Below are 17279 nucleotides of genomic sequence, written 5' to 3'. Positions count from 1 at the left end.
TTACAACTGTCTACAAACCCTACAATGTAGAAAATGAAATTGTTGTACAAAAAAGAAATACAGCGAGCTCATGAAATACTTTTTATTTCTGTAAAGGTCAGGACAGAAGCCAAAACTTACCCAGTCAACAGTTACTACTTTGTAAGAATGCTTCACAACTCTGCTCAGGCCATGTTCCAGTCCATGTATGTACAGTCTCCAAGATTCCGCATTTGGCAGCTCGAAGATGCCAACGGTGTCAGTATAGTCAGATTACTACAGTCAACACTTCATGCATTTATCTCTTTAATGTTTACATAGAATCTTCAAGTTGGTATAAGTCACACGTTAAGAAGTGCTGTATAAAAATGAACCAAGCATCTGAAGACTGTCCCAAAGGACTCCAGCCCAACTTAGACTCGAGGATTCTTTTCATATGTTTCATAGGCAAATTCTTCTGTATGAGCTCTGTCGTTTAGCAGGCCAATAAAGTCAATCTCCAGCTGGAACGGGCCATCTACTTTATCTCCGATTGTGAATCCAAGGGTACTAATCTAATTAAAAGACACATACTTTAGAACAGTATTTACGGTGTTACAAACACAATTGTATCTACCACTTCCATATTTTACAAACAATTAATGGCCATTCACTAAACTGGTATTTGTTCAAAGCACAGCATAATTTCTTAAGGCTTGAACACTTCACTGCCACATTTTCAATCCAGACCCCAGTGGGAAACTACTTCACCTTTGCCCTTCTACAATTGTATTTGTTGAACTCTTTATTAGAAATGGCCTGAGCCTAAAGCAACACTGCAATTTTTATCCTTCAAGATCTGAGTAGTACCAGTTTCATCATGACTGGGTGTACAAGCACACTTCCATAAAGTTTGTTACAATTATTATGTGAACAGGAAACACTAACAATGTAATTAAGGATGAAAGGGAACTTTGATTCTAGATCAAGTCATAGACCTGGTATAGTGTGTACCAAACCAAACACTTACAAAATGCATAAAACTTTGTTACTGAGTTTTATATTAAGGCAAGGTTCTTAGCCACTGTTTCCCAATTAGAATGATGTTCTTATATTTAAGAACATTCCTCATTCCTTTTCCTGAATGTTCTCCACTATTCCATTTTAAAAGAAAAAAAAATTCTAACTAAGCACCAGCTGCCCCTAAGCCTTGCTACAAGTGCAGGTCTGAGCTGTACCCATGATTTTAAGGACTGCTGCAGGAAAATAATGCCTAGGATGTGTCAGATAAAAGCTGAGTAATTGTAGGCTGAGGCTAAATATATATCGCAAGTGTATGCTAAATAAGTAACAGAACAAACCTGAAGAAATTAAATGCATTGACATTCCTTGCAGATCATTCTATTTTTTTTTTTTTTTAATGCTGTCTCTTCACCAGAAACAAGCTCTACAATCAGCCCCTTGGCTTGTGGAGCCTGCAGAGTTTTTAAAGCTTCATCTTTCTGGTTCATACTGTTATAGATGACTACAGGATTCAATTAAGCTCCCTGCTCTGAAGGATCTATTCCTTTGCAAGTCCTAAATACATTGGCTATTTCCTGCCTTTTTTTTCCTGTTTAACAATGCCTTTCCTGGTTCCTGTGAGAATGAATAGTAGTACCATGAGAGAGCAAGACATTTTATCAAGATTTGTTTAACTGCCTTTCACACTGCTTCCCCTATTTTTAGGTTTCTTTAAAATACATTTGTAAAATTACACTTCATATGCAAGTGCATAGTTTTTACTGTGAAATACTAACCATAAGATAACAAGGAATGGAGGTTGCTTAGATCAAGTATTGTTTTGTCCCTTTACTTCCTGGTAAATATTTTTAAACATCCCATATACAACTTTATGTTTTCATTTACCATTTTGAAAGACTTTCAAATCCTGATAAATTTTCAGTGTCCATATTTAAACACAGGGCTTTTATAACAACTTTCTTCCATGAAGCATATTTTTTCTTGTAGTTAATCCACCGTCATATCATTCATACTTGCTCTCTGCAGCCTCAACTTCTACTGTTTTAAAGCAGATTGTTTTCCTGCTGCCAATCACTGAATTGCCCTCAAGTTTTTCCCTTTTTTTTATTTTTTTTTCATTAAGGCAATTAGGAAATGAATGCAACATTCCAGGTGACTAACACCAATTTAAGTAACAAGCCTTTTATTTTCTCCCCATACATATTTCTAAAATTGTTTTCCTTTTGGAAGTCACTGAGTATTAAGCTGCTCTCAATTACATACAGGAGGGTCACTGAAATTTAAAAGAAAAAAAAAAAGATATAGAAACAATTTTTTTCCAACATGTCTCCTCCTGTGAATCATTTGTCTACCTCTTTGTAGAAAAAAAAGAATACTTAACACATTTACTTAATACTTAAACTAGAAAGCCTGAATAAAACCAAAAAAGAGCCTATAAACAGATCAGTTTACTGCTCACCATCAAGGTCACTGACACAGTATATCCTCAAAATTTCACGATATGATATCTCTTACAGTCTTCCGTCAAGAAGGAAGTTTCTGATACTTACTTTTATTATTTTTGACACTTTAGATTTTAATCTCTTTGATTATTCCGGAATTTTTTTTTTTTTTTTAAAAAGACAAGTTGTGAGTTATTTCTTTGTTGTCTAGATTGCTTAAAAATATTTTTTGAGCTACTTTGAAGTAAAGTGACACTGCTATCACAAAGTAGGATAATTTAAACGCAAAGGCAAGGACAGAAGAATAAGTACCTTATAAAAAGAAAAGGCCCTTCAATTTCAAATTCACAAACATTAAAGGATTTGTAAATCTACATGATGACAATACAATCTTACAGAATATTTCAGACAGATAAAGCCTACAGAAAACTTGCCTTGTCTAACCAGATAGGATGCTGGTCATCCTGGACTCTTCCTCGACTGGAGAGAAAGAATTTGGAGAATGGAATCTGACAGAAAGAAAACCAAACCAAACCAGACGTTAGTGTCCCCAGTACATAGAATAAAAAGAAATAAAAAGCCTGGCTTAGTAAATGAAATAATACTCTGCTACATCTGGTACCAGCACTAGTTGGGAACATAGGACTGGCACAGAGAAATGGCACACGTTAACCCTTTCACTGACCACTCGCAGCCAGCTCCAGCCCCATGCTGTTCTGTGGCAGCTGTTTGTAGCCGTCGTGCAGGACTGCAAGAGACTGCAGCACAGAAGGTGGCTGTTTACATGTAGAATATCTCCTTCCAATAACATATCAGCATAAAATAGAAATTAGTGAAAAGTCTAGCATACATGTATATCAACAGCTCGTCTGTACCCAAGCTGCGTATTTCATAGTGCAAATTTCATACCGAGATGTCGGTACTCTAGCAAAGCAGTTCGGAATAATTTAAAATGACTTAAATGCAGTGGGAGCAAGAAAGAGGAGGGGCTGTGATAAGAGATAGGGAACATGAGGGTTGGCTGCTGTGAGTGAGAGGAAAACATGCAAGCCAGCAATGACACGCTGATTTTCATCCTCCTGACCCCTCAGCTGTGAAACAGCGGGCTGTTCTCATATGACTGGACAACGGTATTGTGAAGCACTGAACGCTAATGCATAAGGATGTGCAAACCTCCATTTGTATTACTGATTAAAGTTATTATCACAGAGAACATTCCTGGCAACACCTGCTAAGCTTCCATCGCTGTATCTATTCTACTACTCCAGTAACAGACAGTCTTGGGGGCCCTAGTTTGAAAGACGCGTTAGTTCACCTTTATTTCCTCCCAGTACGGGCCTCCTCGGGTGAACATGAAGTAGTTGTAGAGGTCATCCTTTTGATGAGAGAAGTAAGGGTCTGTATAAATGTTTACCATCCAAGGTCTGCCATCCCCACGGACACGTAAATACAGACTGTTGAAGTTTGACCAGTCGTAATACTTCTTCCTAGCAAAAGATCCCTACAAATTATTAATAAATAGAATTATTCCTCCTTAATAAAGGGAAACTTACATTATGAAAAACAGAGCGCTATTGCTTTGAGCACTGCCCTCATTATTATGTCAAATAATATCTAATGTGACATAGTGAAAACTGGGTGACTCATCATACTAGCTGCTGATCTCACTGGATTCCCTTCAGTACTGTGTTAGAGCCCACAAACCGCCGTATCGCCACTCTGAGGACTCATGCTTTAATCACAAACCACAATCTTGTAACTATCAGAAATCAGACCTCCTTCCTAGGAACAAATTCCCTACCAGGCAAGTATACAAACGGTATAAAGATAAATCTGCAGTTACGTAGCTCACTAAGTTCAATGCAGTTCATTAAGTTTAATATTCTTTGGTCAGTACTAGATTATTCAGAGGTGATGACAAGAAATTGGAGAAGTGAGATAATTTATCCCCTGCAATAACTTCCCTTATTGAAGATCGACATAAGCACTGGAAGCATTTAATGTTTCACAACAGTTTTTGTCATTAACTGTGCATAATGATGTGGATTGCAAGCATGTCTAACTCTCAACTGCATTTTTCCCCAAAGATCTTAAAAGTCTCAGTGTTGTGATTTGCACATAGGCAGATCCAGGAGTCTTCGGAGAGTTACACTGAGGTCACTTGGAGTGATGAGGGGCGGGGGTCAGGGCTATTCTTAACCAGAACTGCTTAAACCAAGTCAACACTAGCACCAAAAAGTCAGAAGTTTCCCCTTTATCTTACAGCACTACTACAGTTACCTACCAACTGTCCTTCTACCGACTCATCTCACAGGTAACAAGATGAGTAGATCACTCATATGCTGACATAAGGCCTGCAGCTACTTGATTTAATGGTTTTGCCCTTTCACTTAAATAAAGAAAAGCCTTTGTATTTATGTTTCCACTCTCTGATTTCAAACTGCATTATAAAGATGGACTGGTACACTCCTCTACTTCAGAATTAGGAGGTGAAAGTTTGAGTTGCATTTGCACAAGTCGGTAGTAGTTCTGGGAATTGATCTTGAGTGAGATTCAACCTATTGTTCCATTCCCCTGAGCCAGTATTACCATTTTAATCAGTGTTGATCTGCCTTTCATTCGCCCCTTGATTTTGCTTGTTCATACTCTCTGCTCTCCACGTTTCTGGCCCAGAAAAGATTTTTCCTGTGTACTTGTGCCAAGTTACTAACAACAGAATGGACTAAACAGTTAAGCATTTTATATACTAAGTCAAAACGTTGCTTCGCTTTTAAAGGTGCTTTAAAATAAGGAACGAAACAAGCAGTACCAATAATAAGCACATTCATTTCTGGTTCTGTTTTGCTTAATTTCGAGATATCAAAGATTTGTGTCTTGATTCTTCTGATGTACAGTAGGAGTCAGACCTTTGAAAAGTACATTTCAAAGCATTATTTTCAGTTCCTGTGAGAAAAAAAAAGATGAGCTCATTCACCCAAACCAAGTTTGATGATTAGGCCAACTTAAAGCCCAGAAAATTTGTCCTTATGACACATTCAACTACCTTCAAATTTAGGGAGACATCTATTTTAATCATAACAATTTTGGGTATAAAGGTTCATTACAGATCCTTCATTTGCAAGGAGGCTGCAAACAGGGCTGTCTTAACGAGTGGATGCCCTGTTGTACATAAGCAAATAATCAAACATATTATTCCTTTTCTAAAAAAGGAAAATAAAATCCAAGAAAAAGTTTAAGTTCCTTCCAGGTCAAAGGATACAGCAACAATTACATCCATGAAGGATAATACTCCTGGAAGTGATCAGTTTCAACAGCAGTAAACAACAGTCCACTTGTTTTCACTGGGATTACACAAAAATGTTCTCCGATTAAGTAACAGAAGCTATGCAAACACGAAGCTGTACTTACCACTGGCGGCTTAGCTCTCATGCTACAATATCCACTGTATTTTGTCTCCCCATCACGAGGTACTTCTGTATTGAGGGTTCCATACAGCAGAGCAGCCTGGTTATTCCTACCCAATTTGAGGTAAACTTCACTTTTGCCTCCGATCTCCACATCAGAGGAAATAACCCATTTGTTTAAATCTTCTTGGCTCCGAAACTCCCACAACACCCTTGTCTGTTCCAGCAGGTACTGACTGAATGGATGGCCTCCAGGTCCTGTTAAGTAATCTTCGGTCTCTTTCTTCAGCATGCTTAGCTGAGTCTTTAAGACTTCAATGCTCTTCTTAAAACTGAAATCAGTATTTCGCCAAGATGGTTTTTTCTCAGGCTCTGACCCTGGCCTCCTGTAGCTGCCATACAATTTTTTCATGGAATAGCTGAGGAGAGGTCCAAGTAAGGGGTGCAAAACTTTGTGCCTACAGCATCTACCATGTAAGTAAGCACTGTTCAGCAAGGTAGCAGTCAGAGCCATGTTGGTAAACTTGAAGAACTCACTTCCAGTAAGGCAAATAAAGGGCTTGAAATTAATTTAACAACAAAACTAGCATCCAGAGATATCTTAGTTACTGTAGTTACTCCACCTTTAATGAAAGAGAAAATATTTTTAAAATTACATATAGGATGCTTGTAGTACGGTTTAATTTTAAAAACAGATATTGACTAGAAATCTAAGACATTGGGAAAAGGAATAAAAAAAAAAATAACATCAAGTATTACACTTCCTTAGACTTCTAGTTTACTTAATCATGTTCCCCCTGCCCCACGATGTGAAATACCCACGCAAATAAGAAAAAATAGGTAGAATACTTCAAATAAAACTGAAAACAGAAACAAGCAATTCCTGTTCATCCCCTCCACTGTAAGTAAGTTTAGGTATTACGAGTAACACCAGCAAAAACAACCACAAGAAGGTTTATAAAAGACGGCATCTATATAACTATAAAGTATTATCCCCTGCTAGAAATTCACACATTCACAACAGGCGGACCCTGGTGCCATATGGACGAGAACGACAGTCTCATCTGACAGTCACAGATGACAAAACTTTTCAGGTATGAAGTCCTACAGCAGCCATACTACATGCTTCTTCCATAAGCCATCCAGCCCCTCGCCCACTCAATGCATTTGGTTTGGCAATACAGAGAGATTTGCAAAGAACAAATAATTTAACAAGACAGACTGTGATTCATAGGTTTTTTTACAAAGTTTTGGAAAAAAATCTGAAAATCTTCTCTTTGCTCCTCTCTGCCTCACTGCTGGTAGGAAGAGCTATGCCACATCGCTATTTTGTAATTCATAAGGGAGAACCTTAATGCTCGATGTTCAATGCTCTGTACAGAGGCTACGAGCACTGACTGCTAATTATGTCAAGTCAGTTCATCTTCTCTGAGCTTTTAAGAACAGAGTCAGCCAAAACAAAGCAGAGAAGCGCCATACGGGACCATTTAGCTTATTCAATCCCTCTAAGAATTCTTAAAACTAGTCATTCCCCTGCCCTTTTCACCCACAAAATCTTATAGAATCATAGAATCATAGAATCACATGGTTGGATGGGACCTATAAGATCATCTAGTCCAACCGTCTTCCCACTACCATTGCTGCCACAGCTACTAAACCATATCCTGTAGCTTCTCATCAAGCCGCCTCTTGACACTGCCAGGGACGGAGACTCCACCACCTCCCTGGGCAGGCCGTTCCAGTGCCTTACCACTCTTTGAGAGAAAAAGTTTTTCCTCAAGTCCAATCTAAACCTCCTCTGGTACAACTTGTGGCCATTTCCTCGGGTCCTGCTTGTTGCCTGGAAGAAGAGGCCAAACCCCTGTTCATCACAACCTGCCTTCAGGAAGCTATAGAGTGCAATGAGGTCTCCCCTGAGCCTCCTCTTCTCCAGACTAAACAATCCCAACTCTCTCAGCCGCTCCTCATAAGACTTGTGCTCCAGACCCCTCACCAGCTTTGTTGCCCTTCTCTGGACACGTTCCACGTTCTGAGCTTAGAAGCCCCACATAATTCTCTATAACAATCTCCCATGGAGCATGAGTGGGATAGTCCTTTCCTTTCTCCTATTTTCCATGTTTTAAATGCCTTCTTTCCCTCTTTCTCCTGTAACATAAGCTGATACGCAGAAGCTTGCTTTACACAGCATAATACCTTACCAGGAGACTAGTCCACACCTTTAAACAGCTGCAGTAATAGCACTTGCTAATCACCTTATTGGTTATAAGATACAATCATCTAAGCAGGCAGTATCACGTCATATATTAGCCAAGACTGCAAAAAGATTTGCGGCAAACCCCGCTCTCTCCTCTATATGCCACATACCTTCCCTTAGTCATGGTAAAATTCACTACTATTACTCTCATACTCCGATTAAGTCATGCAGCGTGGACTAAAACCGCACTGAAGGAAGTCACATTTTCTCTATCACACACTCAGCAAGACAGGAGGTCAGCTCCTGAGAAAGAAAACCCATGCGCAGGGTGCCCGTACCCTCGGGGTGGAGGTGAAGTACACACCATTAAAGCAACGAGAGCCTGAACAGCGACTCGCGCCACTTCCAGGCCCTGCCGGCAAAGCTGCCCCAAACTAAAACACAACCAGCAGAAAGGTACGGTGCAAAAAAGCTGCTGGACCCCGCTGAGCACAGACTCGTCCTTCTTTCCTCCGAGTAGCAAGAAGGAGAAAACAGGAAATTTAAATAAATTTTTACTTTTGCCCGATTTTTGGCCCGTACGCAACGCTTTACCAATACGCGGATCGTACGCCAGCACCGATTCGCCGCCCACCTTTACAAAACCTTGTCATCCAGCGACGGCCTCGCTTGCACCCCACCGCACCCCCTCAGCCCACCGCGCCGCGGCCTGGGCACCGGGCCCGGATCCCGCCCGCCTTTCCCCGGCCCGGAGGGCAGAGGCGTAGGCCAGGGCGCGGCGACAGGCGGTACCGACCTCCCCGCAAAAGCGGCTGCCTCCACACACCCCCGCCGCCCCCCTCCTGGCTCCGTGACCCGCAGACTCCCCGCCGCTGAGGCGCCGCCTCACCTTCCCGCCCTTACCCCCGGGTCCCACCGCTTCCGGGCCCGGCGGGGAAACACGCACGGCGCCGCTCAGGTTCCGCCACAGGCGAAATCAACAGAGGTCGCCGCACGGTGCCCAGCGGTTTATTCACAAATATCTTTGCGTATAAAGAGAAACTGAAGGGGGATACGCCTGTTTGTGAGGAAAATGTAGGCGGAATAGCTCGAAAAAACGCCCCATCGGGGCCGGCGCAGCCGCCTCCCTCTCGCCCCTCTCCCTTCCCGGGCGCCGGCCCCGCCCTCCTTCCCGCCCCGGCGCGTTGCGCATGCGCGCTGCCCTTTGTGTCGCGGTCGGGCGGGCGGCGCGGGGCAGGCCGGGCCGCTGTGAGCGCCTCGCCGCCGCCGCCGTCGGCGCCGGGGCGGGGAGGGAGGGGGAAAAGCCGGTTCCGCCATGGTGAAGAAGCGGAAAGGCCGCGTCCTTATCGACTCCGATACTGAGGATAGCGGTAGCGAGGAGAATCTAGATCAGGTGCGCGGGAGAGGCCCGACCCGGACGCGGGGCCTGGGATCTCCGGCCCTCGCAGGGCTTGGCGCCGCCATCCCTACCTCGTTCCCTCACTCCCTGCCCGGAGGGTGCGGGCCGCCGTCGCTCAGTCCGATGGGGCTCCCCGCGGACTCCGTGGAGAGAGCCCGCTCCCCTCCGGCGGGTCCCTGGCCCGCCACTGGCAGGCGGCCCGCCTTGGCGGGTTTCGGGGGCTCCTTGCAGCGGGCCCGGTGTTTGCAAAAGGGTGGCGCTCGGCGGGGCGATGCTCCCGGGCGGTTTGGCCCTCAGGAGGGGGGAGCAGGGCCCGGCTGCCGGTGATCGTCATTCCTCGGGAAGTGGGGGAAGAGACCCGAAGGGCTGGACAACTTTTCTGTGCCGTTTTCGCACGCCGGGAGAGCTGCTGGGGAGAGCAGCGTGCCAGGTCCCTGCCTCCCGGTCAGCCCCTCGGGGCAGGCGGGCTCCCGGAGGGGTTTGTTAATGTGTGTTTAGTGCTCCCTCCTTAGTCTTAGCGGCTGAGCTGGGGGAGCCCTGTTGATGGGAAACTGCATGGAGTTAGGAGCTTGTAGATAGAACAAGGGGAAGTATTTACTTATCTGGGCATCTCCTGGGATTCGAAATGTGGTGTCTGGTGTCATTTTAACGGTGTCAGGGCTGCAAAGGGGGCGTCTTCCTCTTTGGGGGAGGCTGCTTTCAAAGATTCATCTTTCAGTATAGCAGGTGTTGATGGTGTGATTCAAATGGTAAATAAAGACATTATAGGCGAAGTGTGTTACAGCTTGTATGGCAGTGCTTCTTCCAGGAGAAATTTAGTTGGTTAAATATGCTGAAGCCTACATGTCTGATGTAATAATTTATGTACTGAACCTTCAGGGTTTTTAATATAGAAGCCGTTGCTATGTTGCAATAAAACGCCTTTCCAAACACTCCAAAATAGTTTTGCATCTTGGAGCTTCAGAAAAATCAAATCAAAGGCTCTGTTAGACAAATACACTGGAGCAGAGCATGCTCTGATGATGTTGATCTTGCATGCCTCTAGAGTCTTTAGAGCTGCCAACATCTCACCACTAGTATATTAGTTTAGTAGTTTCTTCAGAGCTTGACAATAGAAGGAGTTGGATGAGCTCTAATGTAGATCAGGCAATCAGAGGTAGGTGGTGGGAATCAGATGGTAGGAATAACCACATGGTTCTGCATCTATTCCATCATTCACTGTAAGCATGCATCTGCAACTGTATGTGAGTAGTAGGTGCTTCCTCCTCCACTGAGCTGTTTGTAGCAACTGTAACAGCAGGGATATGTATGTGCAAGGATGAAGATTAAGTAGCAAGGAAACAGTGTTTTTGTGGAGCATATACTGAGTGGGGGCCCCTCTGTAGGTTAAATGTTTGACAGCTTTCCTTGGCAATCTAGGCCTGGTGAATCAAAGGAGTGGTAGCCTTTCTAATATAGTATATTGTAAAACAGAAAAAAGGTAGGAAGAAAGAAGGACAATTGCTTGGAATAAAAATAGTGGTAAATATGCTGAGATATCCAGTGAGGTAATCTGGGTTGAAGGACTACGTAGAGACAGTTGTGAGAGAGAAATTCTAGAAAAGATGGTAGAAAACATCAGGAGCTTCCTGAAGAGAACTGTTAATTGTACAAATGTGCCTTGTTGATGTTGCAGTTGCATGCCTTCTTCAGAGAGAGGTTTGTAAAATGCCATTACTAATGGAAGGTTTCTTTGTTGGTAAGTAGCCTAGGCCATCAGTGTCTGCAGTGTTTATGTTCTCATTTGAGGTACTAAATTGTAATATGTTTGCTGTGGAGATAATCTTCCAGTTGTGAAACTAATGCAAACCCATCTAGTATTGACTTCTCAAGGCTGCGCAAGTTGGTGTGACTGTATTTCTACTCATAGCTAAGGTTCTTCAGCCCCAGAGCAATGCTTTTAAGAATAAATTATGTGTCATGGACTACAAAGACAGTAATGCAGCTTCGGAAATGTTTGGTTTATACTATTGCTTCTGTCAGCTGAACAAGCTATGAACAGCAGATGATGAGATTATTTGAGACCCATTTAGTTCTTTGTGCTGGTGTGTGTTGCCTTTGAAAATGCTTCCTTTGGAGGGGAGCAGCTCTACTTAGTTCACAGACTTTTGGCTTGATACGTGCTGTGGGTCTATCCAAAGCTTTAAGTGCATCCTGTAGTATGTAGGGACAGTGAAAAGGAATTGAACAGATGCCTAAATATTATCAACTGAGATTGTGATTATGCCTAAAGTATTTCCCTTTTAAAGTGTATAATTGCAGACATCTCTTTTTCTTTGAAATAAGGATCTGCTCTCTAGTGGCATTTGGCTTTTCGGGTTAATGCTACACAATGTAGTTAGGGTGTTTTTGAATCCCAATCCAAATAAAACAGACCTGGACACGACTCTTAGGTCATTTATACCAGCGAAGTAGTGGTATTGTTATTTCCTTCTTATAGCTTGTTATCCTCAAAATCCTTTTGTAGCATCCAGTTGTATTAAAATTGTGTATGTGTATATATATTTATGAAACATAAGTAAACTTTGTTCACTAGTCAGTAGGGTTAACCATTTTACTGGGATGTGCTCAAATATCACAGGGAAGGTGCATGTGCACTGACCTGGATTGATAAAATTAATTATGACATTTTTAAATAAATGTGTGATTTTTCACACCAGGAGCTCTTGTCATTGGCCAAACGGAAACGCAGTGACTCTGAAGAAAAGGAGCCACCTGTGAGCAAACCTACAGCATCTTCAGACTCTGAGACGTCAGACAGTGACGATGAGGTGAGTTTGTCATGTTATCGATAAGTGGACTTACTATGAGTTATTTTTCTGATTGTACCTAAGCAGTATCATACAGTATATTTAGCCTGCTGACTTCATAAACTGAGACTGGCCATTAAGCCCAGAGGATGTGTACTTGGAGATACTTTTTTTTTCTTGCAATTAATATACTTTGAACTGTAACTGTATAGAAAATAGTCTGAATGTCTGTAGAAAAGGTAACTGCCTGTTCAATCCTGTATTCCTGTGGTCTGCACTCAAACTAGTGTTTTTCCTGTGTAACGCTTGTGGCTGAAGTAGCAGTGGAGCTGCTGAGGCTGGACTCTGAATTCAAGGGAGAGGTTTTCAGCTTTAAAAGAGAACTTTCTTCCTCGGAGAGGAAAAGGGTCAAGGCAAAACTGTTGTATTTAGCTACTTTGATTCTCCAAGAACTCTAGTGTGAATTAGCTTATCAGGAAGAGAGTGTGTTTTTTATTGGAATTTTTGAGGAAAGAGAGACAAGGAAGAGCTTAGGATTACTTTGTTCTAGGATTTTGTTGGTTCCTTGTATCGCGGTGTTTATCTACTAGGTCTATTTTTAATATTGGTTGTTGGTACTACATTCTAGAGCTGGTTAAAAGTCTCTGCTTTCATCTATAAATGAAAATTGAAATAGACTTATTAAAACAGAGGAACTGACAAACAGGTCATACAGGTATTCGAATAAAAACATTTTCTTGAAGGCTTACAAATGTCTTTTGCAAGCTTTCTGCACAATGTAGTGAGGTAATTTATTTCATCCATTCTTAAAAATTTAACAGGGAGCTGTTTGGAATTGATTTTTTTTTTCTTTTTTTTTTTTTTTTCCTTTCTTAAGCTACAAGAAGGGTTATTCATTGTGACAAATTGAAGACCAGTAGGGTAGACCAGTGATTAACTACTAAGCATTTGGTAGTGTGGCAGAGTTCTTCCAATAAGTGTAAAGAATGTGTGGTTTAGTTGCCTTTCTCAGGCATTTTTGAAATAAATACGCTTGGAACTCTGCTTCAATCAATCCTTTTCTTTGAGGGGGAGTGGAGAAAAAAAGGGACTCTTGTATCTAATATGTGCTTAGGACATAAGGAGAGATAAAATTATGAATGGACTAAGTATTAGGTTTGTTACTGGGTGACAGTAAGCTCAGTCTGTCACTGTGTATGTTCATATCTGCTGGCACACCCCTTGTTTATTTTGAGCTGTGTGATGACTGGCTTGTCTGGAAGAGTAGACTTAGGCGTAGAGAGCATGTTGATGATAGTCTTCTGTTCTGTGTTTGTCTCTGAAAACTGTCAGAATAAATAATATTATTCAAATTATTTCTTTAGCTTGTGTAACTACAAGTAAGGTCTACCTTTCTATTATTCATAGAACATGACAATATATCTCTTCACGAATTTGCACAGACCTTGCGGATGCCATAGTTGCACCTTATGCATTTGATACTCTTTCTAATCTGAGTGTCATTTCTAATTGATATTCTGTTCTTTCTGACCTCCATGCAGCAAGAGGAAAAGATTTAGAGAAGAGGTAATTAGGACAGTTGTTTCTATTCCTGTGCTTGAAATATGCGTTTTGAACTGCTGCTTGTCACAGCAGGGTGAGACAGGCTGGATTATAACAGTTTTGCTTCTGCCAGTCATTCAGTTGTCTACATCCCTAGGCTTGACTACACTGCTTCTGCTGAACAACTTTGGTTTTAATCAGTGTTCTTGTTGTTGGTTTGAAGTTTACTTAACCTTGGGGGTTGGGAGAGGGGGTCTAGAAGTTGAAATTGTCTTACTGGACTTCCTACAACATGAGAACCTTGAGGCAAAAGCATGGAAATTGTTGCCCTGGGCAAAATGTTCTTAATTATACCCATTTGCTTCCACGCAGATTTTGTAGTGTGTGCATCCTTTGTGGTTCCTGGAAAGCACTAAACATTTCAGGATTCTCACTGTTATGTGTACAGGAAAGGAGCCTGAATCTCTGCTTTAGAGGCTAATGCTGCTTTCTGCATTTTTTAAAGGGAGGAAAGTTTGTGGGGCATAGGGGAGAGAAAGTACATTTTGGAATTACAGAACAGCAGAATGTACAAGTCATGTCACATCTACACAGTGGTGCCCAAGGGATTTTGGTAGATCTTTAATGTTATATTTTGTGTGTCTTGGTGAGAATGCACTTCTGTGAAGGCTCTTAGCCACATGAGGTGTTCATGGTGCAGATGCTGGATTCTGTAACGCTTTAAGGATCAATCTGATCTGAATCAAATTACCTAGTCAAGGGACTGAAGGTGAGTTGCAGGCAATGAAATAGGAGGGATGCTCTGAATCACCTTCTGGTGGGTTTGTGGAGCCTGCATGACTGAACTGACTATGAGCTGTTGTTCAGAGAACTGGTAAATAGCGATGACTGCAGGGCTTTGCCATAAGGAGTACTGCCTTAGCAAGGAGATATACTAAGGTGGACGGAGAAGTGGAGGCAGACAGTTCTGTAGAGCAACATATGGCCATGACTCAAGAGCTCACCATCCCAAACTGTTGTTAGCCTGCTATACGTAACGAGTTTGGTGTTAGCCCAGTTACTATTTGGGCTACTATGCCAGAGGTATAGGTGTCCGCAAGGTACCTTGTTGCTTACTGGAGACATTGTGTGGATGGTGCTCCCAGTTGTAGTAGGTTAGTTCCAGGTTCTTGCTCTTCCTTTTATCCTAGCATCGTTCCTTACAGTAAGAGAATTCATTCTGTTGCGTGGTGAAGCCTGGATGACTTCTGCAACAACCTCACTAGCATCAGAGTAGATTAGACAGAAGACCACAATGCTGTAAGAGCTCCTGCTTGTTCTCTTGAAAGATTTGTTGTTAGCAATGCTGGTGTAAGTCTTTGCATCCTTCTACGCTCGTTCTAATGTTGTGAGGGGTTTGGTTGTGCTTTTTAACAGCTCTAGGGTCATAGCAGAAGATAGACTTCCAGGACAAGAAAAGTTTTATCATGAATGCTTGGTACTAGTCTGGGCTTTAGTGAAAAGTATCTGTTTATGCCTTTATTTGCAAATGTGCAGATTCAGTAGGGAATGGTGTAGCTGAAGATCTTGTCAAGAGCTATGGGACAGAGGAGGATATGAGCAGTGGTCTTGCAACCAGTGAGGAAATCAGTCCCAAATAACAGTCGACGTAGGAGGCTTTGTGCCCATATTATGAGGAAAAAGTTTGAAAGTTGGGATCTACTTACAGCACTTCAAATTAGAGCACTCTAGTAAACTACAGATTAGCAGAAAACTGCATGTGTTCCTTCTGTTTTGAGGATGTTTTTTGTTGGTTTGTAGAGATTGCAGTGCAAAATGTCTTCCTTCCCCATGTGCTTTTATTTCATAATACTGCTTAATTAGACCTTCAAGAATGAGTGAGTTCTCTAGTCCTGTGAGGCCTTTGCCATACATTTTTTCAAGCTTAGGAAATCTGAAATGGGCTGTGCTTTAATCTTCTTATACACAGCCTCGTAGGCTGTGTGCCTTGTAACTGACTTTTCTTGGAGACAGTTTCCTTCAGCTGCTAGTGGGTGCAATAGTAAAGCTTTCCTTAAGGAAGAGAGGTGCTGTTACTTTCCCCACTCCAAAGTGCAAGTGCAAATCTGAATAGCACAGGCTAATTTTATGGAGGCTAGGATGTCCAAAGAAGTAACGTGAACCAGCTGTGGACAAAATAAGTATACAATTTGATCTGCAAGTAGCTTCTTTAAATTGCAAACTGGCATGGAGATAACTTCTGGGTACTTGCTTTATGTGGTATGAGAGTCTGCAGGAGCTCTGAAGTGGAACAGGTTGGTCCAGACTCATGGAGATAATGGAATTGAATATGCAATTTTATTTATTTTTTTTCGCTGAATGAGTTTTTCCTTTGTACCCGGGGAGCGGTTTTTGCTGAGAACAATCCATTCATAAGGCACTGTCTGATATCTAGAGAAGTCATTAAGCCTTTGGTAGTCCAAATGATTGCTGGCTGGTGATGCTAGTCGTGCAAGGCACTCATTGAACAAGTGTTTTATGACTGTTACCATCTCCTGCTGTTTGGCCCAGGCTTCCAAAATAAAACATTGCAGGTTTTCACAGCCAGTAGCATCTCCAAGTTTGTTTTGATTATGGGGAGTGCTGCTTTGGCATTTGGTATCTACCATCTTGATGTTGTCACTCAGCAGTTCTTGCCATTTTTCAAAACGTGGACACCTCAAAATACTTTTAGAGCAAATGTTAACCTGAAGCTTGAATGGAATTTGAACGCACAATAGGTAGGCTTTTTTCTTCATAGTTACACATAGTTCCTTTTCTGTGAGCTCCTTTTAACAGTACTCGGACAATAAGAGTGGATCAGGTGTCTGGTGATGTTTTGGCGTATGAAGCCTTCTTTCAGCCAGTTTCTAGCAAAGCCTCTTCTGTGGCTTCAGAAGGCGTTTCCTTTATTTGTTTAATCTCCTTTCCTTTTTGGTGTTGACACCTTTAGTCTCCTCTTTGTGTCTGAAGTGGTCCTTAAGTTTTCTAATTGCTGGGCTATTGTCATTGTCTTTGAGGCATAGGAATGACAGATGCAGACCCCAAAAGGCAAGAGAAGTAGTAAGTGTTTTTAATTTCTTATTTAGTTTTAACAGTAGTGTTAGAAAGCATTTTGCTCTTTGTAGCTTTTGAAGTGCTGTCTCCAGAGTTCTCTTAGCTTTGAGAAACCCCGAAGACGGTAAATGCTGCCTTATCTTCGTATCTGTGCTGCTTGCTTCAGACAGGCTGAAACTGCAGTTTGATGACTTGCCTGGAGGACTGCCTTTTGTTTTCCCTGTATGAATGGAGGAGAATGGATTAAAGTTTGTGAGCTAGGCTAATGTTATGCACCTTGGCGCTCTTAAGCTGTCATGTTATCATGGCATGGAAGTTTATCTGGCCTAGGAAAGGAACACGTTGGTAAGGGACTTGCTTTGCTTTGATGTTGTGGCTTGTAATTTGCCTTCTGCTTATAAAAGCTGTATCCATGAGGGAAGGATATGGCAAGGAATGGCTAGTAACCTTGAT

At 42.1% G+C, this 17279-nt stretch overlaps 2 protein-coding genes across 5 annotated transcripts in view; one reads left to right on the top strand and one right to left on the bottom strand.

Annotated features, from left to right (window-relative positions):
• Nucleotides 1-68: 68 nt before the first annotated feature.
• Nucleotides 69-9125, bottom strand: NDUFAF1 (NADH:ubiquinone oxidoreductase complex assembly factor 1). 4 transcript variants are annotated; one of them, XM_086749785.1, is made up of 5 exons: nucleotides 8911-9125; nucleotides 5832-6450; nucleotides 3739-3924; nucleotides 2858-2932; nucleotides 69-533 (listed from the first exon to the last, which is right to left on the bottom strand). In XM_086749785.1, exons 2-5 carry the CDS (start codon nucleotides 6339-6341, stop codon nucleotides 393-395), a joined length of 912 nt encoding a protein of 303 aa, XP_086605911.1. In that variant the 5' UTR covers nucleotides 6342-6450; nucleotides 8911-9125; the 3' UTR covers nucleotides 69-392. The 4 variants fall into 4 exon arrangements, with proteins under 4 accessions (XP_086605911.1, XP_086605912.1, XP_086605913.1 ...); XM_086749786.1 differs by lacking the exon at nucleotides 8911-9125 and adding an exon at nucleotides 8818-8836; XM_086749787.1 differs by lacking the exon at nucleotides 8911-9125 and adding an exon at nucleotides 8616-8634.
• Nucleotides 9126-9259: 134 nt separating this feature from the next.
• Nucleotides 9260-17279, top strand: part of RTF1 (RTF1 homolog, Paf1/RNA polymerase II complex component) — a 33193-nt gene continuing 25173 nt past the window's right edge. Inside the window, exons 1-2 of the mRNA XM_086749140.1 lie at nucleotides 9260-9414; nucleotides 12120-12230. Of these exons, the coding sequence (XP_086605266.1) occupies nucleotides 9337-9414; nucleotides 12120-12230 (189 nt within the window). The 5' untranslated portion in view covers nucleotides 9260-9336. The remainder of the gene's footprint in view (nucleotides 9415-12119; nucleotides 12231-17279) is intronic.

This window comes from Chlamydotis macqueenii, chromosome 5, assembly GCF_036417535.1.
Source record: "Chlamydotis macqueenii isolate bChlMac1 chromosome 5, bChlMac1.mat, whole genome shotgun sequence".
In the NCBI taxonomy this organism is placed as follows: Eukaryota; Metazoa; Chordata; class Aves; order Otidiformes; family Otididae; genus Chlamydotis; species Chlamydotis macqueenii.
This window is presented reverse-complemented; position numbering and strand designations above follow the sequence as displayed.

Bases quoted from the DNA above. Each gene is read 5' to 3' on its own strand.
- NDUFAF1 (XM_086749785.1), bottom strand. From the start codon at position 6,341: ATGGCTCTGACTGCTACCTTGCTGAACAGTGCTTACTTACATGGTAGA. The intron at 2,933-3,738 runs GTGAACTAACGC...TCTTTCTGTCAG, and splicing joins CGTACTGGGAGGAAATAAAG to ATTCCATTCTCCAAATTCTT. The intron at 534-2,857 runs GCAAGTTTTCTG...TCTTTTAATTAG, and splicing joins ATCCTATCTGGTTAGACAAG to ATTAGTACCCTTGGATTCAC.